Genomic DNA, 26,342 nt, shown 5'->3' with positions numbered 1-26,342 from the left:
ACTCAAAATTTCCGTTATCGGTTCGCCAGAACTAGTCAGAACTGGCTAAATACCACCTCTGATCTCTTTTCAAATGCTAGTAGGGAACTGCAATAAAGCTGCAAGGAACTTTTTAACAGTGGTGAAAGACTAGGGGAAGGGGGGGCGGGAGAGAATTGCCAAAAACTCACTTTTTCCGTCTTTGTCTTTCCTTTAACCGAGAGTGATAGATATCTACGACTGCAATCTTCAAAGCTGCGAAAAGTTCAAGGGAGAGTGGAAGAGAGACAAAAAGAAGAAAAATCCTTTATGCAGGAAATGTACATCAGCGATGGGGCGAAGCAGGATGGCAAAACTGACAGGATCACAACGCTGATCTACCATATCATCCCAGCACTTGATTGTTTTCTTGATAGTGAAGAACTAACATAACAAAGTGACCCGAATCCTGCTTTGAAAAGAATTCTCTTCCAAAGCACAGCCATCATGTGAGTCTCTGGGCCTACATAGGTTCTTATGGGTCCCTGGTGCTCTCTGAGCTTGGCTGTTTCCTTGCGGATGGTTCATGACCCAACTAGGTATTCACCCTCAGCACTGATGATGTTACCTAGACGGGTCATGAAAGGTCTGCAAGAAAACAACCAAGCTCAGAGGGCGCCAAAGGACCTCACGTTTCAACCCTGAGCTAAAATATTCTCTTCTATTGATAGTTTGAGGGAGTCAAACCATTCTCCAAAGCACCTGAGGGCAGAACAAGAAGCAATGGGTGGAAACTAATCAAGGAGAGAAGCAACTTAGAACTGAGGAGAAATTTCCTGACAGTCAGAACAATTAATCAGTGGAACAGAAGTTGCCTCCAGAAGTTGTGAATGCCCCAACACTGGAAGACTTTAAGATGTTGGATAGCCATTTGTCTGGAACGGTATAGGGTTTCCTGCTTAGGCAGGGGGTTGGACTAGAAGACCTCCAAGGTCCCTTCCAACTCTGCTATTGTATTTGTATTGTATTGATACCATCAATCATTGGGCCAGCAGAGATAGCCTTCTACGGATCCCATTGGTCAAAAAACTCCAATTACCGGGAGTCAGAAAATAGGGTAAGATCTGTCCCCAACCTCCTATCCTAAAGACCTGGCTTTGCAAATGGGTCTGGGGACCCAATGGGGAAGTTTGACTCTGGAGGTGGCTGGTCAATTGACAGCAGGCTCCACCTCCCCTCTCCCAACCCCCTGACTCTCTGCTCCCCAGTCGCCCATATCTGTGAGGGGAAAATAATGGGGACACCCTTCTAACACAGTAAAATTGTGGGGGGGGGGGGGAGGCTGAGATGGGTTCAATATTGACATGAATTGCCTGATGCAAATATAAAGGAACATTTGTAATCAGCACGTCCATCTGATGGAATGGGAACTGACATGGACACCGGAGTTCCCTATATGCCGAAATGAGCGGGGCTGAGGCTCTGGGAAAAGAGGAGGGGCCTGCTTAAAAAGGGACGCAGTGGCTCAGTGGCTAAGATGCTGAGCTTGTCGATCAGAAAGGTCGAATCGGTTCGAATCCCTAGTGCCGCATAACGGAGTGAGCTCCCGTTACTTGTCCCGGCTTCTGCCAACCTAGCAGTTCGAAAGCATGTAAAAAAATGCAAGTAGAAAAACAGGGACCACCTTTGGTGGGAAGGTAACAGCGTTCTGTGCGACTCTGGTGTTTAGTCATGCAGCCACATGACCACGGAGTTGTCTTCGGACAGCGCTGGCTCTTCGGCTTTGAAACGGAGATGAGCACCGCCCCTTAGAGTCGGGAACGACTAGCACATATGTGCGAGGGGAACCTTTACCTTTTATATTTAAAATACAGGTAAAAATAATGTTGTAATACTCAGGTTAAATGAGTGAAAAACTGCCTCTGTTGCTATCTCATGTACTTATGGCTTTAAGGAATATCATGAAATGTTGAATGATGAGAGGTTGCCAATTGGCCTCAAGCCATCTCTTTTGACTGCTTGACCCTCACTGCAATGTCATGGAAGTGCCTTAATAGCAAAGGCTTTATGTTTGCTATGCTTTAATTTCTAAGAAACCTCTGAATCCTAAAGTGAGATTTTTGTGGTATGCTGTCTGTTTAATTGTTATTACCATATTTTTCAGATTATACGATGCACTTTTTTCCCCTCAAAAAAGGGGGGGTGAAAGTCTGGGTGTGTCTTATACACTGAATACAGCATTTTCGGCCTCCTGAAATCCTGCCCCCTTTGCAAAAATGGCCCTGCATAGCCTTTAGGAGGCTTGTAGAGTACTCCTGGGGGCTGGGGAGAGCAAAAACGAGTGACCCCCCCCATTCTCCAGGAGAACTCTACAAGCCTCCTAAAGGCTATGCATGCCCCCCCCTTTTTTTTTGACAAAAAACGGGCCCATTTTTGGGAGGTCTGCAGAGTGCAAAAACTTTTTTAAAAAATTTGCCTCTTCAAACTATTGGCGCGTCTTATATTCTGGTGCGTCTTATAGCAATAGCAATAGCAGTTAGACTTATATACCACTTCATAGGGCTTTCAGCCCTCTCTAAGCGGTTTACAGAGTCAGCATATTGCCCCCAACAATCTGGGTCCTCATTTTACCCACCTCGGAAGGATGGAAGGCTGAGTCAACCCTGAGCCGGTGAGATTTGAACAGCCGAACTGCAGAACTGCAGTCAGCTGAAGTAGCCTGCAGTGCTGCATTTAACCACTGCGCCACCTTGGCTCTATATCCCGAAAAATACGGTAAGTGCAGCTATGCTCATAATCAGACAATAATAATGTGTCCCCTGACAGATCAATGTATTTTCTTTGTTCCTTGTTTGTTTTATTGTTCCATTATTTTACTTTCACTTTGTTTAAACTTCCTTTTTTTAAAATTGTTGTGGGCCAGCTAGAGTAGCTGGAAAGTGAAATAGATAATATATGTAATAATAACAACACACGTAGTCCTCAACTTACAACTGTTCATTTAGTGATCATTCAAAGTTACAATGGCACCGAAAAAGAAGCGACTTATGATTTTCACACGTATGACCGTTGCAGCATCCTCATGGTCACATGATCAAAATTCAGATGCTTGGCAACGGACTCATATTTATGACCGTTGCAGTGACCCGGGGTCATGTGTTCCCCTTTTTACGACCTTCTGACAGGGAAAGCTAATGGGAAAGCCGGATTCACTTGGCTCCACCACAAAATCGCGGAGGACAAAATCGCGCTCGACGAAAGCGCGCATTTGACGTCATCACAGCGCGACGAAAACATCGCGCTGTGATCGAAAAATGTAAAAAGCGAAAACCTTACCCTAACCCCCCAAAACCTAACCCTAAACCTAACCCTAACCCTTAATCTAACCCTAAATCTAACCCTAAACCTAACTGTTAACATAACGCTAAACCTAACGCTAACCCTTAACCTAACGCTAAACCTAACGCTAACGCTCTAACCCTAACCCTAACCCTTAACCTAACCCTAACCCTTACCTTTATGTGAATCGGCTTGCTTTAATTTTAATTTTATTTCAATTTTTAATTTTTTTCGTCGCGCTGTGATGACATCACATGCGCGCTTTCGTCAAGCGCAATTTTGTCCTCCGCGCTTTTGACGGGTCACGATTCACTTAATAACTGTGTGGCTCATTTAACAGCCGTGGTGATTCGCTTAGCAAATGTGGCAAGAAATGTCGTAAAAGGGGACGAAACTCACCTAACAAATGTTTCGCTTAGCAACAGGAACTTTGGGCTCAATTGTGGTCATAAGTCGAGGACTGTCTATAATACCATATGTTGTGCTTATGGTTGGCAGCAACCAGTGAAGGACGGTCCTTCAGTTGTGACTCCCATATGCTCATGAACAGCAGAATCCCACAGACCTTCTGACCTGGCATTGTTCCTTTTAGCTCTCTATAACCAAGTCCCACATTAAAGTTCGCTTTTTATATGCAGTGAGATTTTTCTCTATCAATCTTCTGCTTGTGTGACAGTTGCAAGGCTGTGAGCCTTTTTAAAAAAAAAGAAAGAAAGAAACTGTGGTTTTTATGCTCTTTGAGATGACTTTCATAATGTAATTATGCTACGGGCTGTTTTGGGATTGCCTGCCTTGAAATATAAATAAACCATACTGAGAAATAAAACAATCCCCTGTAGTGTAAGAATGTTAACATGCTGTGGGAAACATATGTGAAAATGTTCTAAAATTGCTATTTTTTAAAAAAAGTGACTAAAGTGAAATATGTATTTTCAGATAACAACGGAGAAAGAAAACCAAGTTTTTGTGTTTGTATCATTACTGTGGCCCAGAGTCACTTGTTGAGATGGGTGTTTATAGAAATCAAATCAAATCAATCCATCAAACATTTTAAGAATGACTGTTTCTGAGGATTCCAATATGGATATCAGATGACAACTCCAGCCAAATCTCTGTGGGTCTAGAACTAAGCACAGTTCAACCGGGTAAATATTTGGTGGGATATTACCAAGAAACTCTAGAGTAGTAATTAGACTGGCATTGATGATGTTACCTAGTTTGGTAATGAAACGTCTGCAAGAAAATAACCAAGCTCAGAGAGCAACCCAATGTAATTAAGAGTCAATTTTTGAAAAAAAGAAAAAAAAATCCTGGAAATAATTACTTGGCAACTATTGTTACTTCTGGTCTGTTGCCAAAAAAGCCTATGTGGACATTTTCATGAAGTTACTAGGAATTTAAAAAAAAATTTGACTCCAATACATTTTATTCCTTATGAAGTGGGGAAAAGAGGAAGTGTTCAGGATTTGGAAGCAAAACTCACCGTGTAAAAGGTCTGAGTCATCCTCTACAAAGTCTATGTCTCTTAAGTCCCATTCAGCATAATTGTCAAACTCCTGTGGAAAACAGATTTTTAAAAAAGAGGAATGGCTCCTGGTTAGCTTTGAATATCTTTAAATAAATATAATTCAACAAGCTGGAAGGCAGACAAATAATTGAGTGTGGCGAGGCTTGCTCATGCTTTACCAAGGCCGACTAAAGACTGAAGCTGATTTTTCTGAATATGTACGCACAACTCAATAAACATTCATTAGAGCAGCTGGATTCACAAAATACATTCAAAGAAACATTTGGCAGGCTAATCTGTGGTGAAGAGCACTATGTGCACATTCGTTGATTGATTGATTCAATTTCTATGGCGTGCCCAATTCAATCAAGTGACTCTGGGCAGCTTGCAAATGTAAAAATTTAGAACAACTTAAAAGACGTGAAAACAATAGAATCATCCATAAAATAAATATGTATAAATGTAAAACTGCAGCCTTGATGATTAATCGGCTAATAGCGAAGCCAAGCAACAGGGCCCTTCATACATTCTGAGCCCCAGGTCTGGCTACAGAGCCAAGTTTTTAAAGCTTTGCAAAGGGCCAACAGAGTTGGGGCCATTCTGATCTCTGCAGGGAGGATGGGGTGGGGTGAGGCGGGACAGGGTAGAATAGAATAGAATAGAACAGAACAGGAGTTGGAAGGGACCTTGTAAGTTTATCTAGTCCAAATCCCTGTCTATGCAGGAAACCCTACACCACTTCAGATAAATGGTTATCCAACATCTTCTTAAAAACCTCCAGTGTTGGAGCATTCACAACCTCTGGAAGCAAGTTGTTCCATTGATTAACTGTTCTAACTGTCAGAAAATTTCTCCTTAGTTCTAGGTTGCTTCTCTCCTTGATTAGTTTCCACCCATTGCTTCTTGTCCTGCCCTCAGCTGCCTTGGAGAATAGTTTGACTCCCTCTTCTTTGTGGCAGCCCCTGAGATATTGGAAGACTGCTATCGTGTCTCCCCTAGTCCTTCTTTCTATTAAACTAGACATACCCAGTTCCTGCAACCATTCTTCATGTTTTAGTCTCCAGTCCCCCAATCCTCTTTGTTGCTCTTCTCTTCACTCTTTCTAGAGTCTCCACATCTTTTTTACATTGTGGCGACCAAAACAGGTGCCACCTATACTTTACTTGTCCATTTGGTTTTCCTTGCCTAAATGTAGAACCTTACTTTTTTCACCATTGAATTTCATTCTGTTAGATAGCGCCCAATGTTCAAGTCTGTCAAGATCCTTCTGTATCATGCTTCTTCAGGTTGAAGTTAAAGGCCTTTTTGGCTCTTAGTCCCCATGGTTACATTTTTATTTTGGATTATTATAATTTTCAGCTTGCTGTTACAGGTGGTTTGCAACTCTCTCTAGAGTTTTGTAGGATTTTGTGGGATCATTTTTAATATCTTTGGATTATTGTACTGTTTTAATAAGGTTGTAATCTGCCCTGGGGGCTCCTGAAGCAGAAAGTTGGCCTGAACATTTGCAAATAAATAAACATTATAAGAGCAGAGGAGGGTAATAAAACTAGTAGAAAAAGTAGGTAAGCTCCAAATTAGCCTTAGCAATCTTTTACTATGAGAAAGTAAGACTTTCCATTTTTATTAATTAGAATCAGGTTATTAAAAGCTGGAACTCATCAAATTTGCAGATGACACCAAGCTGGCAGGAATAGCCAACACTCCAGAAGACAGGCTTAAGATACAGAAGGATCTTGGCACACTTGAACATTGGACACTATCTAATAAAATGAAATTCAATAGTGAAAAGAGTAAGGTTCTACATTTAGGCAGCAAAAACAAAATGCGCAGGTACAGTATAGGTGGTACCTTGCTCAACAGTAGTAACTGTGAGAGGGATCTTGGAGTCCTAGTGGACAACCATTTAAATAGGAGTCAGCCGTGTGCAGCAGCTGCCAAAAAAGCCAACACAGTTCTAGGCTGCATAAACAGAGGGATAGAATCAAGATCATGTGAAGGGTTAATACCACTTTATAATGCCTTGGTAAGGCAACACTTGGAATACGGCATTCAGTTTTGGTCGCCACAATGTAGAAAAGTAAATAATGTATTTATTGCTTGTGCAACCTTAAGCACAATGACATGTTAAGTCTGGTGAGGTGAGGTGAATCCAGTGGTAAGTCCCTACCGGTTTGTACTGGTTCGGCATAACCGCTAGCTCTGACTGCAAGCCGAGAGAGAACCGGTTCTCTGTTTGCGTGAAAGCGGGTCCGCCTGCCTGCCCCTGGGTTATACCGACCTTTATGGTCATAATTATGAATCAGTTGCCAAGCATCTGAATTTTGATCACGTGATCGTGGGGATGCAGCAAAGGTCATAACTGTGAAAAATGGTCATGTCACATTTTTCAGTGTCCTTCTAACTTCGAACAGTCACTCAACAAACTGTTATAAGTCAAGGACTACCTGTACATGAAAGTGGTTTTTAACCTTTTACTAAAGGTAAAGATTCTCCTCGCACATATGTGCTAGTCATTCCCAACTCTAGGGGGCAGTGTTCATCTCCATTTCAAAGCCGAAGAGCCAGCGCTGTCTGAAGACGTCTCCAGGGTCATGTGGCTGGCATGTGTCTCCTGACAGATCAATGTATGGCTGTAAATGCTCTAAATGCTCACGGAACGCTGTTACCTTCCCACTAAAGGTGGTCCCTATTTTTCTCCTTGCATTTTTTACGTGCTTTTGAACTGCTAGGTTGGCAGAAGCTGGGACAAGTAACGGGAGCTCACTCCATTACGCGGCACTAGGGATTCAAACCGCCGAACTGCCGACCTTTCTGATCAATAAGCTCAGCGTCTAAGCCACTGAGCCACTGCGACCTATAGCTTGTCAAAAAGAACTACAGTTTGCAAAAGAAGAGCAGCAGAATGAGGAATCTAATATGGCCCTTTCAGTTGCGTGTCTGCAGTGTGTGTTGCTCACTGCCATGGTTTCTGGTCCAATCAAGTAAGCGTCTGGGATAAAGTTATATTTATTCATAGCTAATCATAATACAGCTGTTTTAAACACAGACCCTGTTGGAAATTAAAAGTAGCTAAAACAGCGGTCAACTCAGAGACATTCTTACCTCAATGAAATCGGCTCTTGCTGGCATGTATCCTGCCATATCTCTAGAAAGAAGGGAATCAAAGGTTGGCCGGGGAGGATCTTCAGATGCTAGAAAAAATAAAAAAATAAAATGCATTGCCACAATTTCAAAAGCTTACCAAGAGTTCAGCAACCTTAAGATGTGTGGACTTCAATTCCCATGGTGGCTGGGGAATTCTGGTGGTTGAAGTCCACATATCTTAAAGTTGACAAGTTGAGAAGCACTAATGTAGAGAGAAATTGACTTTTTTTACAAGGAAAAACTATTCTGTTTGACTGTACGCTGGTATTTGCTATGGTTTATTTAGTTTCAATTTCTGTAGCTGCCCCCCCTGCAAGCAACTCAGCTTATAGTTAAAAGCCAACAATATAATCAAGTAAATGACGGTAGTAAAAAGAGGGGAGGAAAATCCCCAACAATTAAACAGACAAAGCAATTTGTAGCTGGTTCACACAAAGCTTGGTGATTGGGTCCAAGAGCAAGACCTTTTAAAGGTCTCGGGAGAGAAAGCAGAATCAGGCCATATGGGCTTGGGAGAATCCTATTCCAGAGAAAGCATGTTATCTCCTAGATCCCATAACATGACACTTTTTAATAGTTGGGACCCAAAGCATGCCAAAAAATCTATCAAACCCTACAGAATAGGGAGACATCGCTATCCGGAGAGGCAGTGTAGGAAATATGTGTCATTTAGGGCAGGGGTGTCAAACTCAAAGCCTGCGGGCCGGATTTGGCCCACATGGTTCTTAGATCTGGCCAGCGGGGCTGCCGTGGAAACAGTAGACGACCGGCCCGTGGTGCCTCTCGGGAGGGTCGCGAGCTCCGTTTTTGCTGGCAGAGGGCTATAGGAGGCCGTCATTTGGCGCTCTCACTGGCCTTCTCTGCTGGAGACAATGGATTACCCCCCAGCCCCGCCCAGGCCCCGACGGGTGACCCCCAACACGAGTGATGTCAAGCTGCCCACGCCCACCGACCTCCCAAGGTCAAACGCAACTCTGGTGCGGCCCTCAATGAAATCAAGTTTGACACCCCTGCTATAGGGATTTATAAATTAGCAACCAGAATTTTCAGTTGTATTCAGGAGCCTAGTGGTTACACACGTAGCTGATTAAAAGAGAGGTGACATGGGTGTACTGCAAACTGTCCATCACTATCACCTCGGTACACCCACGTTACACCTATCCTCCGCGAGCTGCACTGACTACCGATCGGTCTCCGGATATGCTTCAAAGTGCTAGTCGTAACTTATAAAGCCCTTCATGGTATTGGATCTGGGTACTTGAGAGACCGCCTGCTGCCAATTACCTCCCAAAGACCCATTAGATCACACAGGGTTGGCCTCCTTCGGGTTCCGTCCACCAGCCAATGCCACCTGGCTATTACCCGGGGGAGGGCCTTCTCTGTGGCAGCTCCGGCCCTCTGGAATGAACTCCCCGCAGGGATTCGGACCCTCACCTCTCTCCAGGCCTTCCAGAAAGCCGTCAAAACCTGGCTTTGCCGGCAGGCCTGGGGGTGATGAGTTCCCCTCCCCTCTCGACTTGTATGGTTGCGTGATTCTTGCTTACTTTAATTATCTGTATTTTTGGGTTTTTTTGTTCTATGTTCCCCTTTTCCCCTTTTGAATTGTTCGCCGCCCTGAGTCCTTCCCGGAGAAGGGCAGCATACAAATAATAAAATTCAATTCAATTCAATTCAATTGCACAGTGGGAATTTGGACCAGCTGTAGCTTCTGAGTGATTTTGAAGGCAGCCTAATGAACCTTCCTTCTGCAATTCTCTCAATATGTTGCACTGAGTTACAGGTAGTCCTTGACTTAAGACGAGCTGCTTAGTGATGGAGTAACAACACACACACACACATCCCACTGGTTCTAACATTCTAGTGGCCAGGGACTGCATCTTGGGTGCTTGGTAACTGGTCCACATTTATGGCCGTTTGCAGTGCCTCCCCGTCATCTGATTCTGTTTTATGATGTTTTGGCCAAAAAAATCCAGCATTTGCTTCCACTGTTAGCAAAAATGATCCAAAGGAAACAATGGTGTCAACCCTGAAATGAAGCTGGCTGAGACCATCTCGGAGGCTTCAGGGTTGCCAAACAACAGAGGGAAATAGCTAGATGGGGTTTTGTCACCGAAACAATAAAGTCTTCTTGTGGGAACCAAGGACATTCTCACAGGTGGCTGGCCAGAGGAGGAGTGAAGTAACCAAGCAACTGGACAGCACCTGGACTGGACAGCATGACCAGTGACTTGGGGGAAAGGGGAAACTTTTACTTTTTAATTAGGTGAAAGCTGCAGGAACTTTCATCAGTTGTGCCGATACGATGTATCCAATAAATTGTTGAGGAATTTGCCTGCTTACTAAAGGGATTCAAGATTTTTTTACTACCAGTTCTGTGGGCATGGGTTGGTGGGTGTAGCATTGCTTGGTGGGCATAGTTTGGTGGGCGTGGCAGGGGAAGGTTACTGCAAAATCCCCATTTCCTCCTGATCAGCTGGGATTCAGGAGGCAGAGAATAGATGGGGCGGGGCCAGCCAGAGGTGGCATTTGCCGGTTCTCCGAACTACTCAAAATTTCCGCTACTGGTTCTCCAGAAGTGGTCAGAACCTGCTGAATGCCACCTCTGCTTGGAACGCTGACAAATGAGTTTGCTTTATGATTGTGGCATTTGCTTTATGACCATGGCATTCATTTAATGACTGCTGAAAAAACCATAGTAAAAACGTATCCGGGGATGTGGTGGTCCTTTTTAAGACCGTCATGACTGATGACCATAATGGGCAGGCTCCCTTACGGTGTAAGTCAAAGGCTAGCACCTAGTTAAAGGTTTAAAAGGTTTAAAGGTTTATTGCATTTATATGCCACCCTATTCCCGGAGGGACTCAGGGCGGCGAACAAACCCAGGGGAGGGGGGTAGTACAGACAAGGTAACACAAACAGACAAAATACAGAGAAAAAATTTAAAAACAATCAACAGTCACACAATTTGAGCGGGGAAGGGAACTCGTCAACCCCAGGCCTGCCGGAACAGCCAGGTTTTAACGGCTATACAGAAAGCCTGAAGGGAGGTGAGGGTCCGAATCTCCGCGGGGAGTTCGTTCCAGAGGGCCGGAGCAGCCACAGAGAAGGCCCTCCTCCGGGTGGTAGCCAGTCAACATTGGCCAATAGATGGAATACGGAGGAGGCCTAATCTGTGGGATCTAATGGGTCTTTGGGAGGTAATTGGCAGCAGGCGGTCTCTCAAGTACCCAGGTCCAATACCATGAAGTTAAGCCTTTAGCTTTCAAAATTTCAAGCTAATGTGAATTCCGGCAGTGTTCATTTCAAAATCCCTAAAAAAAACCAAAAACCAACCCAGGTTAGGGCGGTTGGTATTTTCTTTTTCCTTCATTAAAGTACCCCCTTTTAAATTCCTTTTGTGGCCACGGACCACCGAGACTTAAAGATTTAAATCAAAACATTTCTTCAAGTCTTTGCAGGGGCCCCTGTGATGACATTGCGGCCTCCCAGGTAGGCCACAGGTGGAGAACCACCGTGATACAAATTTGTCTCTAACAAACCCGTTGCTATCAGCCTGAAGAAAGAAATCTTTTCATCTTTCTTTCTGGCTGTCACTTACCATAAAACGGAATGGCTAAGGTGGTTTGCTGCTTCTCCCCTGCCTGCTTCAGATGTAATAAGGAGGAGGCGAAAAGGGGGTTATTGATGAAATGTTTCATGTAATGCTTCTCACACTCTTCTTTCACCTTCGTGCTCATCTGGTTGGCTACGTCTTGCCTGTGAGGGGCCAAGAAACAAGACCAGTAACGTGCCTGGCTCATAACATCTCTTGATGACTATAAAGAAGTGCAATAACTGTTGATTCAGAACTGACATGATTTGGAGAACCCTGGAAAGGTGGGTTTTCTCCTGGACGGTGGCAGGAGCTCTCCAAGAGGTTGCACAGGCACAATCTGAACCACAGGCCATTGTTAATCTCTTACTTACTGGCATCAAAGGCCTTGCTCGAACTGTGGACCGGCGTTCCAAGGATAACCTCAAATTCCCTCTGAAACAGGGATTCAGCCGGTTCACACTGGTTTGGGCAAACCGGATGTTAAGTTTACATCTGATTCGCTGAACCGGTAGTTGCAAGCGCTGGCTGGCCCCGCCCACCCCGCCCGTCCCAGGAGTCTTCACGCGGCCTGTTCATCAAGCCAGGTAAATGCAGGGCCTGTGCGGATGTCAAGCATCCAAATGTAATTCGCAGGATCATAGGGATTCTGCGACGGTCATAAGTGTGAAAAAATGGTCATAAGTCACTTTTTTCAGTACTGTTCTAACTTCGAACGGTCACTAAACAAACTGTTGTAAGTTGAGGATTACCTATATGTGCTTTCTTTCTTCCCCAGTAAAACAAGTATTGGTTTAGGGCTGGGGTTCCCAACCAGGGGTGCGAGATGATATTCCAGGGGGTCCGAAAACTTGGGTTTAGACGTTTCAAAATTATAGTGTATATGCATAATTATATGTATATAATTATCTAATTTTGTAAGGCGTGTGAGCAGGGGTGGGATTCAGCTGGTTAGCACCAGTTCGGGCGAACCGGATGTTAATTTTATATCTGGTTCACCGAACTGGTAGTTGCAAGCGCTGGCTGGCCCCGCCCACTTCTCCCTGCCCCTCCCAGGAATCTCCATGCAGCCCGGTAAGTGCAGGGCCTGTGAGGAGGCTCTAGGAGGGCGAAAAACGGGCCTCCCGGAAGTCCAGTAATGGGTCCGTTTCCGGCCTCTGGAGCCTGGGAGAGGCCGTTTTCGCCCTCCCGAAGTCTCGAGGAAAGCCTCCAGAGCCCGGGGAAGGTGAAAACACTCCCCCCACCCCCACCGTGGTGCAGAAGGCTGAGTAGGCCACGCCCACCATGGCCACGCCCACCCAGCAACCGGGCAGAGAACCGGTTGCTAACATTTTTCAATCCCACCCCTGCTCTGAAACTCAACAGCATCCTCTCATCCATGGACCTGGTGCCTGCGCGGACCAATCTAGTCTAATGAAAAGAAGGACTAGAAGTGACATGACAGCAGCCTTCCAATATCTGAGGAACTGCCACAAAGAAGAGGAGGTCAACCTAGTCAACTGAGGTATGGTAGTGCAGTGGTTAAAATGCAGTATTGGAGGCTAACTCTGCCCTTAGCCAGGAGTTTGATCCTAGCAGGGCTCAAGACTGAAGCCTTCCATCCTTCTGAGATTGGTAAAATGAGAATCCAGATTGTTGGGGGCAACATGTAAACCGCTTAGAGAGGGATACAAAGCACTATAGAGTGGTATATAAGTCTAAATGGTATTGCTAGTCTCCAAAGCCTCTGAAGGCAGGATAGTAAGCAATGGATGGAAACTAATCAAGGAGAGAAGCAACTTAGAACTAAGGAGAAATTTCCTGATGGTGAGAACAATTAATCAGTGGAACAACTCTCTTCCAGAGGTTGTGGGTGGTCCAACACTAGAGGTTTTTGAGAAGAGATTGGACAACCATTTGTCTGAAACGGTATAGGGTTTCCTGCTTGAGTAGGGGGTTGGACTAGAAGACCTCCAAGGTCCCTTCCAACTCTGTTATTCTGTTAATCAAACAGGTCCCACATTCCTGTTGTGGGGTGAAGCATCCAAGAACTCCAAGGTCAACAAGGAGTGATCTACCATTGACAAAAGACTGATACCATCCACCAACTCCAGAGCACATCAACACTATTCCAAGATTTAAAAAAGCCAGTCTCACGTGTGACTCTAACTCCATGAGACAAGCCAGAGTTAACTTGGCTCAAGTCCACGGTAGCCTCGATTTATGACAACTGAGCCCAATATTTCTGTTGCTAATCAAGACAGTTCAGTGAGGTTTGCCCCATTTTAGGACCTTTCTTGCCACAGTTGGAAGTGAATCCTGTAGTTATAAAGTTAGTAACATGGTTGTTAAGTGAATCCGGCTTCCCCATTGAATTTGCTCGTCAAGACAGTCGCGAGCCCCAAGACGTCACAACTGTCATAAATATGAGCTAGTTGCCAAGTGTCCCAATTTTGATCACATGACCAAGGAGATGCTTCAATGGTCATAAGTGTAAAAAGTAAGTCATTCGCCACTTTTTTCAATGGCACTCTGTCACTAAACGAAGTCACTAAACAAATGGTTTTAAGTCAAGGACTACCTATAATACCTTTGTCTTCGCTCTTTCCCCTGGTTCCATCCTTATGACCATTCTAACAGATAGTCCTCGACTTAGCGACCATTCAAGGTTATGACTTATCTGGAGAAAAGGAGTAAGTTTTCACAGTCATCCCTCCTCTTGCAGTTACATGGCTGCATTTTGGGCACCCGGCTGCATTTACAGCCATTTGCAGCATCCTGGGATCACATGACCGCATTTGAAGACAGTTTTGATGAAAAACCGGAAGTTACGTTCGGGTTTTTGGCAAAACTGTGCCATAGCGAACGGGTTTGCTTGATATCCGGGACATTCATTTAACAAACCTCTGCAAAAAAAGGGTGACCGACCTGATTTACAACCGTTGTCATATGCTACTATGACAGCCCCATCGCTGTCATATGTCAAGGACTGCCTGTATATACCCACTGACATCTTGAAGATTCCCCCAACTGGTAAAAATCCTCAGCAGCTCTCACCAATTTCCAAAGCCACAGTCCATCACTGCTTCCAGAAGAGCCATTTCTTCTTGGGCGGTCCATGTGGGATCAAGGACGGGGAAATTAGAGGTCTGCAGTGGGAATCAAGTAGGAAAAGAAATCATTTGGCACTGCCATTGTGTAGGCCAGTGATAGAGAACCTTTTCGGCACCGAGTGCTGGAAAGGGAGCACTTCTGGGCCACGACCCGGAAGAGGAGCTCCCCAGGGGGCATGCGCGCGCTGGAAAAATAAACCGGAAATAATTTCCGGTTTCTGGTGTGTGCTGTCTTCCGGTTACTACCACGCATGCTGGCCGGCGTGGATGCTCATGCTGGGAAACGGAAGATCAGCTCTTCAGGTTTCCGGCACTGCCGCACGCACAAAGGCGAGCTGATGGTTGCATGCGCATGTGCCAGAAACCCCAAAGAGGAATGGCTGACGCTCCGCGTGCCAGGCGATCTGGCTTCACATGCCACTTCGGGCACACGTTCCATATGGGTGTAGGCTGATGAAATTCCATGAACCTCCATAGGAAGGAATTTTATTTGCATTTGCATTAAATATTTGTGTCAAAGTAGATATACATGTACAGACACATAAAAAGAGGGAGGGAGGGAGGGAGGGAGGGGGAGAGAGAGAGAGAGAGAGAGAGAGAGAGAGGGAGAGAGAGGGAGAGAGAGACGCACACCGATACAGAAAAATGAGACAGGGTTATTTCCTGGCAATAACTCCTTAAATTCCAATCGCTTTCTGGCAACTATTGGCAATCTGTTTTAGGCAATCCAAATATTGCATTTTGCATTTGGGTTTTTTATTTCTGTAAGTAGCCTTGAATCGCCATGAGTGAATTGGGCAATCATAAATGATTTCTTATTAAATAATAAAAAAATAAATAAGCTAAAGGGGGAAACGTAAGTTATTATCAGATGCTGGAGTTCTAGTTGCAGAAATACCTCACTTATTCCCATAAAGATGAACTCTGGAATTCCAAATACCATAACACAGAGAAAAGAACATTTAATCTATTTCATATATTTTTAATTGGAGAGATTAAGCAGAGCATGTTCAATTGTGGCAGCCCAAAGAAACTGTATAATTTCAAATGATGTGCAGTGCAGTACAGTGGTGGGTTGCTAACCGGTTTACTACCGGTTTGCTTGTGCACGCGCACGCATGCACAGAAGCATCCGGGTGGGTGGATGGAGCCTCCCGCCGCCGCCACTCCTGGTTTGGCCGAACCGGGCCGAACCAGCAACAACACACCCTGGTGCAGTGTCATCATAGTGATGAAAATGGAAAACCCTTAAACACTTAATTTAAAATTAAATCATTTTAATGCCCCAGAACCTATGAGATGTCATGAGAACTTGTGACACTTATCTACCTCACAAGGTTTTGATTCTTCTCTCACACACACACACACACACACACACACACACACACACAGTATGCATGTGGTGTGTGTAAAACCTCATTCTCTCTCTCTATACGCACATATACAGACAGGTAATCCCTGTTTAACAACTGTGTTGAATGGTCATCATTTGCAAATATGAGAGTAATGAGCAGTAATAAAAATTACTCTGCATTTACTGTACCACAACAAAAGCCGTCAGTGGGAAAATGATTAAAGGTCCAGGCAGTTTCAGGAAGAAGCTGGGAGCCTGGGAGAATTCTAATCAAGTAGTCCCAAAGGTGCTTTTTCAGGAGGCAACTGGACTTTCTCGTTTTTTGTTTTGAAGATGTTTTGCTTCTCCTCCAAGAAGCTTCTTCAGCTCTGACAGGATGGTGGGGAATGGAAGGATTTATAATCCTTGCAGACAGCTGGTCATTTGCATCCTTTTTTTTCCAAGGATCCTCTAAAAGGGTGCAGATTACCAGCTGTTCGCAAGGAATATTCCATCCCCCACTATCCTGTCACAACTGAGGAAGCTTCTTGGATGAGAAGCGAAAGGTTTTCAAAAGGAAAAAAAAACCAAGGAAGTCCAGTTGCCTCGTGAAAAAAGCACCTTTGAGACAAGCCCGGCCTGGATGACTGAGACTCTCTTAGAGACTTTTAATCAAGTAATTAAGCTTACAGAGCTGAGTTTTTTCACTTGCCCATGGCACAACAATCTCTCCATGTTGCCAGGGGGCAAAGAGGTGGTGGAGGAAAGGGGTGAGGAACAGGGCACTCTAGGAAAGAGAACTTTATCTGAATTTACAGGAGGGGAGTTTCCTTTCTCTTTTCTCTGTTCACTTAGCAACCATTTCAATAAATAACCGAGTCTTCAGAATCAGCAGTTAATAAATCAGGACTCACCCCCAGCCATACACATACCTATAAGAAAAGGTTTTTTTTAAAAAAAAAAAAGCCTTTAATTTTATGGCTCTTACTCTCTTCCTGCATTTGGATCAATGGTGGTTATCTCCAAAGGCCAAACCATCCTGGATATGTATATTCATAGTCCTTTTAAAAACATTTAAAAGAAATAATCATATCAGGATACAGCATTGACTGATGTTCTAAAGAGAGAAAGGGAGTGATTACAATTTTTATAGGGCCGTGATGGCGAACCTGTGGCACACGTGCCGGAAGTTGGCATGCAGAGCCATCTCTCCAGGCATCAGTGACGTGCGGTGAGGTTTATGGCTGGTGAGGCACTGACACAGGGGTTTCACATTTTTTTAGACTTGTGGACTTCAACTCCCAGAATTCCACAGCCAGGCAAGCTCAGTTCCTTGTTTTTCTCCTTTGCGAAAAAGTTTCCTTCATTCTTTTTCTTCTCCCTCCCCCCTTCCTCCCTCTCTCCCCGCTCTCTCAGACACATGCACACAGAGAAGTTGGATTGGACTATCTCTCATACCCCTTTTCCTCTCTCACTCTCTCTCTCTCAAACAAACACAAACACAGAAGTTGGATTGGAGCCTCTAAAAAAGCGCCCTCTACAGGAAGAGGCAGAACGACGTGCCTCACCTATGTCAGGAATTTTTAGGCTTTTAACCCTCGCTTAACTCTGCTCAAGTGATCATAAAACACCTAGTCAGACTAGATGAGGCATGTCGTTCTCTTGCCTCCTCCTGTAGAGGGCACTTTTTTAAACAGTTAAGCACTAAGCAGTCATCCACAGTGATTCTGGCAGCAACTAGCTCAGCCTGACCTCAGCTCTTGCCTTTTTCCTTTTACATTTTTTTTTTCTTTTCATGTTGACAGTGGTGAGGCTCTGCCTCCCCTGACTGCACACAAGCAGTCGCCCGTTGCTCTTCCGGGTTTCAGTGCACCGGCCAGCTGGTCTTCATGCACGTGGGAGCTCTGGAACCTGGAAGAGCAGCCGCCTGGTGAGCCAGGAAGATGATCTTCCAGTTTCCGGGGCAAACACACGCGCACCAGCCAGTTGGTCTTATCACGCGCAGGCGCATCAGAAACTGGGAGACCAGGTGGCACGCGCCGGAAACCAGATGATCATCTTCCCAGCATGCGCACTAGGTGGCTGCTCTTCTGACATGCGTGTGCACACCCTCCCGTTTCGGCTCTTAGTGCTGAAAAGATTCGCCAACACTGTTATAGGGTTTCCGAAAGGCTGTCTGACATGTCCTCCTAATTGGAGGGCTTCCTCTCACCTAAATTAGGCTGCTGAAATAAAATAAGTAAAAGCCCAGGAGATGGGATTTTGGTTCAGTTGTAGGGCTTTAACATTTCTCAAAGGTACTGTGAAGTTTAATTCTGTGTTTTGTGTACTTGGCTCCAATTGGTGAATCCCAATAAAAATAAAGTATGATTTTTTTCAAGAAAGAATTCTCTTGCCACTCCCTGCTTTACGCAACCTTAAAAAAAATTAATATGCAGGCCCACAACATAAATTAAAATATTTAAGTACAAAGTTTAACGCGCTTAGATGAAATGGTTGAGTGATTTGCTTTGATATTACTGACGTAATTTTAAGATTATAATCACAGGAGTACAAATACAAGTGCAAGAGGCTAAATATATGAAGAACGGTTGCAGGAATTGGGTATGCTTAGTCTAGTGAAAAGAAGGATTAGGGGGTGACGTGATAGCAACGTTCCAATATTTGAGGGGCTGCCAAAAAGAAAAGGGAGTCAAGCTATTCTCCAAAGCACCTGAGGGGAGGACAAGGAGTGATGGATGGAAAGTCATCAAGGAGAAAATCAACTTAGAACTAAGGAGAAATTTCCTGGCACTGAGAACAATTAACCAGTAGAAGAGGTTGCCTCCAGAAGTTGTGGGTGTTTCATCATAGGAGACTTTGAAGAAGAGACTGGACCCGCCACTGGAATAATAGAGGGTCTCCTGCTTGAGCAGGGGGTTGGACTAGAGGACCCCCAGGGTCCCTTCCAACGCTGTTATTCTGTTAAGTAGCTTTATATTCAATTTAGTTTCGGGTTTGTTCCAATGGGAATTGGTGAATTTCACTTTTGTTCATACCCGCAGGCATAGAAATTGGTACCCATGTGTGGCCCTAAAAAAACAACCCGATATTAAGCATACAAATGTCCATTGCTGACTAACATGGAGAATAGTCCAAATGAGTCCTTCTGTCACTGAGGCAAACTGCTACTTAACATGCTGACAATTTAAGAGTTCCAGTAGCACCCCACAGGAATTTTAAATAATGATGCCACACAAAGTAAACATTACTCAGGCTGCAATTATTGTTAGTTATGAAGCATTGTTACAGAATGCAACAAAAGAATTTCTTGCCAATTTAGCTGTCGGCCAGCTAATCCCAGAGGGAACATCGGCATGGGTGATTAAAATAAAATAAAGCAAAACTTGATTTAGCAGTGTTAATGGGTTGGAAAATGCTAATTGTTCTGCATGACAAATTATTAACAAAGGTATTTTCTGATTCAAACTCTACCTGAACAAAAGAATTACATAAGTAACATTTTGTTCAGATTTTCCCAACTGGACACATCAACTGGGGGTTGTGGAAATTGGTAGAAATTAACATTATTTGGAATCTACCCAGTTGGGGGGAAAAAAACAGGTTTATTATCTTCTAAGATTGATATGGACAGTCTACATTTTCCCAGCCTTTTCTTGGTGGTTCTTGCTAAATTAAACTACTGAAATTCAGTTTCAAACCGTCAAATTAATAAGCATGCTTTTTCCTCTCTGGAAAAAAACAAGGTGCAGGAGATTAATTGGAAGCTTCTGAGGTCCATTTTATTTGAGAACCTTCCAAAAGAATTTTTATTTTATATGTTAAATTTATTTGCTGCCTATCTCACCGTGGGGCTACTTCAGGCAGTTTACAACAATAAAAAGGAAGAAATGAAAGGAGTTTTCCCAGAACAGAAGATAATAGACCAATAAAAAGAACACAATGAGAACACATCGATATAACAGAAAAAGATGGAATGATGTAGGGCAGAGAACAAGGGGAGGAGGGCAAGGTGGAGTCTGCCATTAGCCCTTCAATCACCATAACTCTGGAACTCCTCGAGCAATTTCAACCAAAACTGTACACAGATGATTTACTCTCTTGAAAACAAATACTGTGGGGGTAAGACACCCTAGGCTGTGTGTGTCTGTGTGTGTTTTCCAGCATTACTTTGACTTGACACTATAGATATAATTCATTCCTTTTCCTGTCTAATACAGCATTAGCATAAATAAATACCCAGGCAACGCCAGGATTTCAGCTAGTAAATAATAAAAAATAAAGGTATTTTGAAAATTCCTTTCCCAGGTTTTTGATAATGACATCTTATTATTCTCATATTGCCAGTGAGTGAAATAATCATTTAAAAGGGTGGACCTAAGCATAAAACTTCCCCACACCAATTGATAGGACATATTCCATAAAGAGAGAGGGAGTTTGATGTACAGATAAAGGTGCTGGCTTAAAACCAGGAGACTTATGAGTTCTAATTCTGCCTTAAGCATGAAAACCGGCTGGGTGACTAGGCCAATCGCCAGGAGGCTGTGAATTTTAATTCTACCCTTAGGCATGAAAGCTAGCTGAGTGACTTTGGGTCAATCGCTCTCAGCCCAACCGAGTTCACAGGTTTGTTTTTTATGGGGGAATTGGAGGAGGAATGAGCATTAAGTATGTCCCCCAACTTCAGTTACTTGTAAACTGTTAAAGGCAGAATAAAAATCTAATTTTTAAAAAAAAGGTAAGCTGACAACTGATGAAAAAGCAAGACAGATGAATTAGAACTGTATATTTACCATTATTTCATAGGAATGGTCACTCTGATGCTTCTTATATTCAAATCCTCTTGTGAAACACTGGAAAACAAGGTTAGATTTTTTTTTCTTCTTCTGTTCTTGATACAAGCAGTTTTGAGGAAATCACAAAATATGGGGTCCCAGCCTCCTTTTCCCACCAATGCCACTTCATCCCAAGCAAAAGGGTCCTGTTATCGTTCCCATTTACAGAAACTTTTCTAGCAAACATTTTCCTTGTGCTGGCATTGTTTTGTTAAAAACGTCAAGAAACCACGCACCCAGGATAACGCTTGGGGAGGGCAGGGGGGGAACCCTTTCCCTTTCATTATAATTTTTTTTTAAAACAAACCAACACAGACAAACATAAAACATAAAACCATCTTCCAGTTTCGTACAAGGTGTCGATTGGTTACAAAACTTTTGTGCATCTTCACCATAGTCTTCACTTACAATTTATATAGAATCTCGTATTATCAACCTGATATATATGTGTACAATTATTATCATTGTTAAACATTTATTTGACTGTAACTATTATTGCTTCATTTTATGTGAGATATTCTAAATTCTGAATAAATTTATATTATGGCATTTCATTACATCATCCTAAATCCATCCAGTAGTAATACATCTTTATAAAATTCTGTAGCATATTTCACTTCCATATTTTCTTTGTCTAACCATTGATAAGATGTCCCATGTTTTATAAAATTGTTTATCTTTGGTTACAAAACTTTTGTGCGTAGTCCTCACTTATAAATTATATAAAATCTCATATTATCAATCTAGTATATATGTATACATTATTATCATTGTTAATCATTTATTTGATTATAACTATTATTACTTCACTTTATGCAAAATATTCTAAATTTAACCCTCTCCATTTCAAACCAGGTGAAGATAATCAATGTCCCAAATTGACAAGAATCTCTTCTGGAAAGAAAAAAAAAAAAAGAAGAGAATTCTTGTCGGTTTTCGCTTGCCCGGTCCAACAATGGAATAAGGACCAGCCTTGGCAGCCAAGAGATTATCCTTGCATTTCTCTTCTCTCTCCTTGCAAATATAACTTACCTGCAAGCAGAGCAGAAAAGGGGGAGGGCTGCATTCTGCACATTTGATGTAGGGTTCTGCAAGGTAAGAAGAACATCCTCGGCATGGCGGCTTGTCAAAAGGGTCACCTGAGAAAGAGCAAAATTAAAACAAATTTTTTATAAATTTAAGGGTAGGCTTCTCTTAGCTTCTTATCAGCAGAGCATTGGGTATGTATATGGGTGAAACCTGGAGGGTCGATCGTCATTACAAGGAACACAGCCAAAAGTTCTGCAATCTCTTATTTCATAATAAAAGGAGCCGAGGTGGCGCAGTGGTTAGAGTGCAGCACTGCAGGCTACTTCAGCTGACTACAGTTCTGCAGTTCAGCTGTTCAAATCTCACCGGCTCAAGGTTGACTCAGCCTTCCATCCTTCCAAGGTGGGTAAAATGAGGACCCGGATTGTTGGGGGCGATATGCCGACTCTGTAAACCGCTTAGAGAGGGCTGAAAGCCCTATGAAGCGGTATATAAGTCTAACTGCTATTGCTATAATTACACACACTCAGAATTCAATATACAGGTACCGTGTTTCCCCAAAAATAAGACAGGGTCTTATTTTCTTTTGACCCCCCCCAAATGTGCCCTTGGCCTTATTTTCAGGACATGTCATATTTTCGGGAAAACACGGTAGTCAACTTGCCTGTTTAGTCAAGAGTTCCCCAATGTTTCCGGCTTTGCGGACTGGAGAGGAGAGGAGGGAGGGGATGATTCATGCAAGCTTCCAGTAAGCATACGTGCAGCTCCATTTCCGCGAGCTACTTGCACGTGTGCCTGCCGTTCATGCAAATAGAGCATTTGTCCACATGCTCGCGCAAGTGAGGATGTGCGTGCATACTTGCTGGTTGTTTCCACGGCCCAATTGCAAAGCCCTCGCAGCCCACTAGTGGGCAGCAGTCCACAGGTTGGGGACCCTTGTGTTTAGTGACAGTTTGAAGTTACAACACCAGTGAAAAGAAGTGAATTACGACTGTTGCTCACACTTAGGAACAATACAGCATCCCCACAGTCACCTGATGAAAATTGGGATGCTTGGCAACCAGCATGTATTCACGACAATTGCAGGCGCCTGGGGTCATGGGATCCCCATCTGTGATCTTTCCAGCTAGCATGTCACAAGCAAAGCCACTGAGGGAAGCTTGATTTACTTTACACCTCTGTGATTCACTCAACTGTGGTGATTTTTCACTTAGCAATAGTACTTAGACTTACATATCGCTTCACAGCGCTGTTACAGCCTTCTCTAAGCGGTTTAGTCAGCACACTGTCCCCAACAAGCTGGGTCCTCATTTTACCCACCTTGGAAGGATGGAAGATTTGAGCGGCTGAACTTCTGGCAATTGGCAGTCAGCAGAAGTGGCCTGCAGTACTGCATTCTAACCACTGCACCAACACGGCTCTTGATTTGCTTAAAAACCGTGGCAAAAAGGTTGTAAAATGGGGACATGACTCACAGAACCACCATGTGAATTCTGGGCCCCAGTGGGATCGTAAATGAAGGACAGGCTGTTATAGCAATAGCAATAGCAGTTAGACTTATATACCGCTTCATAGGGCTTTCAGCCCTCTCTAAGCGGTTTACAGAGTCAGCATTATTGCCCCCAACAACAATCCGGGTCCTCATTTTACCCACCTCGGAAGGATGGGAGGCTGAGTCAACCTTGAGCCGGTGAGATTTGAACAGCCAAACTGCAGAACTGCAATTAGCTGAAGTAGCCTGCAGTGCTGCATTTAACCACTGCGCCACCTCGGTTATGCATGCCTCACCCATTCATCTGGATTTAGACAGTCCATTTGCTTGGGAGTGCAGAGTGACATTGACGAAAGTGATCTCATGATGTCTTTACTAAGCAAGGAAGAATGGGTCTGCTAGCACCATTAATTGTTACTGGATTTATTACGGTAGATAGTATCATGGACAAGCACTAGGACAGTGGGTGATGTTTTCCACTTGAACACTCTGTTTATCAATGCCAAAAGCGGAAATAAAACCACTAAGAAATGCAAACTACGTGGTGTTTTTACCCTTCAATTAAGTGGCCATTCAGGACACCAGTCATGAATGACAAGCATTTGGCGCCCTTGTGTTGATTAGCACACGTAACGAGGCCTTTGCCCTTAGTCATGGCCAGAGAGAATTCTCTCTTGACAAACTTGACCCTGGATTCTCTCCCTTTAAAATTCCTCTGTTAAAAAAAAACTGGCAACGTTCAGAGAAGCAAACATTTTGGAAATTTCGTTCCACCTGCCAGCGAGGGTTAAGGTAGGCGTTGCGAGGGCTGTCCTAACCCTTTCATTCCTTGCTTTGAGTCACCCTGCTGTCTGCTCCTAGCTCTGGAAGGGAATGGCTGGCAACAGTCGAGCTGTTGGTCAACCAAGCATCTTTACTGCCATCTAGTGGGTATACAAATGTTTGCAGGCCACCCACAATCGCCTGAAACTAGGGGTTCCCGACCCTTTTCTATACCTCGCGCCCCTAGAGCACTTCTGATATATTCTCACACTAAAGGGTGGGATTGAAAAACGTTAGCAACCGGTTCTCTGCCCAGTTGCTGGGTGGCCGTGGCCACGGCCTACTTGGCCTCCTGCACCATGGCTTTCGGGGGGGAGGGGTGTTGTTCACCCTCCCCAGGCTCCAGAGGTTCTTTTTTAACCTCCGGGAGGGCGAAAACAGCCTCCCCTGGGCTCCAGAGGCTGGAAACAGGCCTGTGTTTGGACTTCCGGGAGGCCCGTTTTTCACCCTCCCAGAGTGTGCAGGCCCTTCACTTACCTGCTGGCATGATGAACAGGCTGCATGGAGACTCCTGGGAGGGGCAGGGAGAAGTGGGCGGGGCCAGCCAGTCCTTGCAACTACCGGTTGGGCGAACCAGATGTAAAATTAACATCCGGCTCGCCCGAACCGGTGCAAACCGGCTGAATCCCACCCCTGCTCACACACTTTACAAAAGTAAATAATTATGCATATACACTATAATTTTGAAACTTCTAAACGCAAGTTTTCAGGGCCCCTGGAATATCATCTCGCACCCCTGGTTGGGAACCCCAGCCCTAAACCAATACTTGTTTTACTGGGGAAGAAAGAAAGCACATATAGGTAATCCTCGACTTACAACAGTTGGTTTAGTGACCGTTCGAAGTTAGAACGGTACTGAAAAAACTGACTTATGACCATTTTTGGACTTATGACCATTGCAGCATCCCTATGATCATGCGATTTACATTCGGATGTTTGACAACTGGTTCATATTTATGACTTATGTCTCACTTAACAACATAAATTTTGGGCTCAATTCTGGTCGTAAGTCAAGGGCTACATATATTGTAATAAAATGTTTAGTTGTTAAGTTGCTACTGTGTTTCCCCGAAAATAAGACAGGGTCTTATTTTCTTTTGCCCCACGAAATATGGCCTTGGGCTTATTATAGGGGGAGGGCTTATTGTTTTGGGGTTGCCAGGCAGCTGCTCCCTTGCGAACTGGCTCTCGATGAGCCGGGCACAGCCTCAGGGGAGAAGCAGCCATGAGGTGACCCCGCTCACGAACAATCACCCGGCAACCCCCCTCTACAGCCGGGCAGAGAGCCATTCACTGACCTAGGGGGTATCCCTAAGGCGCCAAGGCATGTGGCGCTCTGCCTGCTCCCGCGGTGTGGCACATTAGGGGTACCCCCTAGGTCAGTGCATGGAGCTCTGCCCGGCTGCAGAAGGGGGTTGCACGAGCGCCTGTTCTGTCCCCAGCAAGCATGCCTCCCAGCCTCACCATGCCCTGGCCCAGCTCTCCCTGTAGCACCAGTGTGTCACCATCGCGCTCTGAGCATAACTTTTTCTCTGGCTTCCAAACTCCAAAACTCAGTTGCCGAGTCTTCTAACAGCGGCCGCTCTAGGAGTGCGCTCCATGGTTGTGGGCCGGCTGCTGGACAGAGAGTCTTCCGGACAGAGAGTATTCCAGCAGCCGGGCCACAACCATAGAGCGCACTCCTAGAGCGTCTGCTGCTGGAAGACTCGGCAGTCGAGTTTTGGAGTTTGGAAGCCGGAGAAGAAGTTATGCTTGGAGCGCGGTGCCGCCGCCCTGGCCCTGCAGGGAGCCCCCTGGACAACTCTCCCCTCCGGCCAGGCAGAACAGCACTCCCCAACCTAGCAGTACCCCAAAGCAACGCGGCTTAGATACCGCTAGGTCGGTGAGCAGTGCTCTGCCTGACCGGAGGGGGGGGGTTGTTCAGGGGGCTTATTTTCAGGGGTGGGCTTATATTTTTGCCCACGTGAAAAATGTGGCAAGGTGTTAGTTTCAGGACGGATCGTATTTTGGGGGAAACACGGTATAATACCCTTAGCTATTTTTGCTACAAAAGATTAATTGGACTACTATCTGAGAGCTATATTCATATCTTGTTGTAATATGGTTCCTTGTGTAGGTGTGGGTCACCCATGGCCCAGTTCATACCAGGGCATGCAGAGCCACACTGAACCACACAGGAGAAAACAAACTCCTAAA

The 26,342-nt window shown here is 44.5% G+C and overlaps 1 protein-coding gene across 1 annotated transcript in view; it reads right to left on the bottom strand.

The window, feature by feature from the left end:
* TADA2A (transcriptional adaptor 2A) overlaps positions 1-26,342 on the bottom strand; it is a 63,459-nt gene that overhangs the window by 31,726 nt on the left and 5,391 nt on the right. The window contains exons 3-9 of the mRNA XM_087717133.1: positions 21,836-21,942; positions 20,762-20,821; positions 14,580-14,671; positions 11,550-11,707; positions 7,910-7,998; positions 4,781-4,853; positions 171-234 (exon numbers count right to left, since the gene is read on the bottom strand). Of these exons, the coding sequence (XP_087573259.1) occupies positions 171-234; positions 4,781-4,853; positions 7,910-7,998; positions 11,550-11,707; positions 14,580-14,671; positions 20,762-20,821; positions 21,836-21,942 (643 nt within the window). The remainder of the gene's footprint in view (positions 1-170; positions 235-4,780; positions 4,854-7,909; positions 7,999-11,549; positions 11,708-14,579; positions 14,672-20,761; positions 20,822-21,835; positions 21,943-26,342) is intronic.

This window comes from Thamnophis sirtalis, unplaced genomic scaffold (genome assembly GCF_051295495.1).
Source record: "Thamnophis sirtalis isolate CommonGarterSnake01/CBP01778 unplaced genomic scaffold, rThaSir2_p1.2 scaffold_6, whole genome shotgun sequence".
In the NCBI taxonomy this organism is placed as follows: domain Eukaryota; kingdom Metazoa; phylum Chordata; class Lepidosauria; order Squamata; family Natricidae; genus Thamnophis; species Thamnophis sirtalis.
Note: the sequence above shows the minus strand (reverse complement) of the source record. Positions and strands in the feature narration are given on the sequence as shown.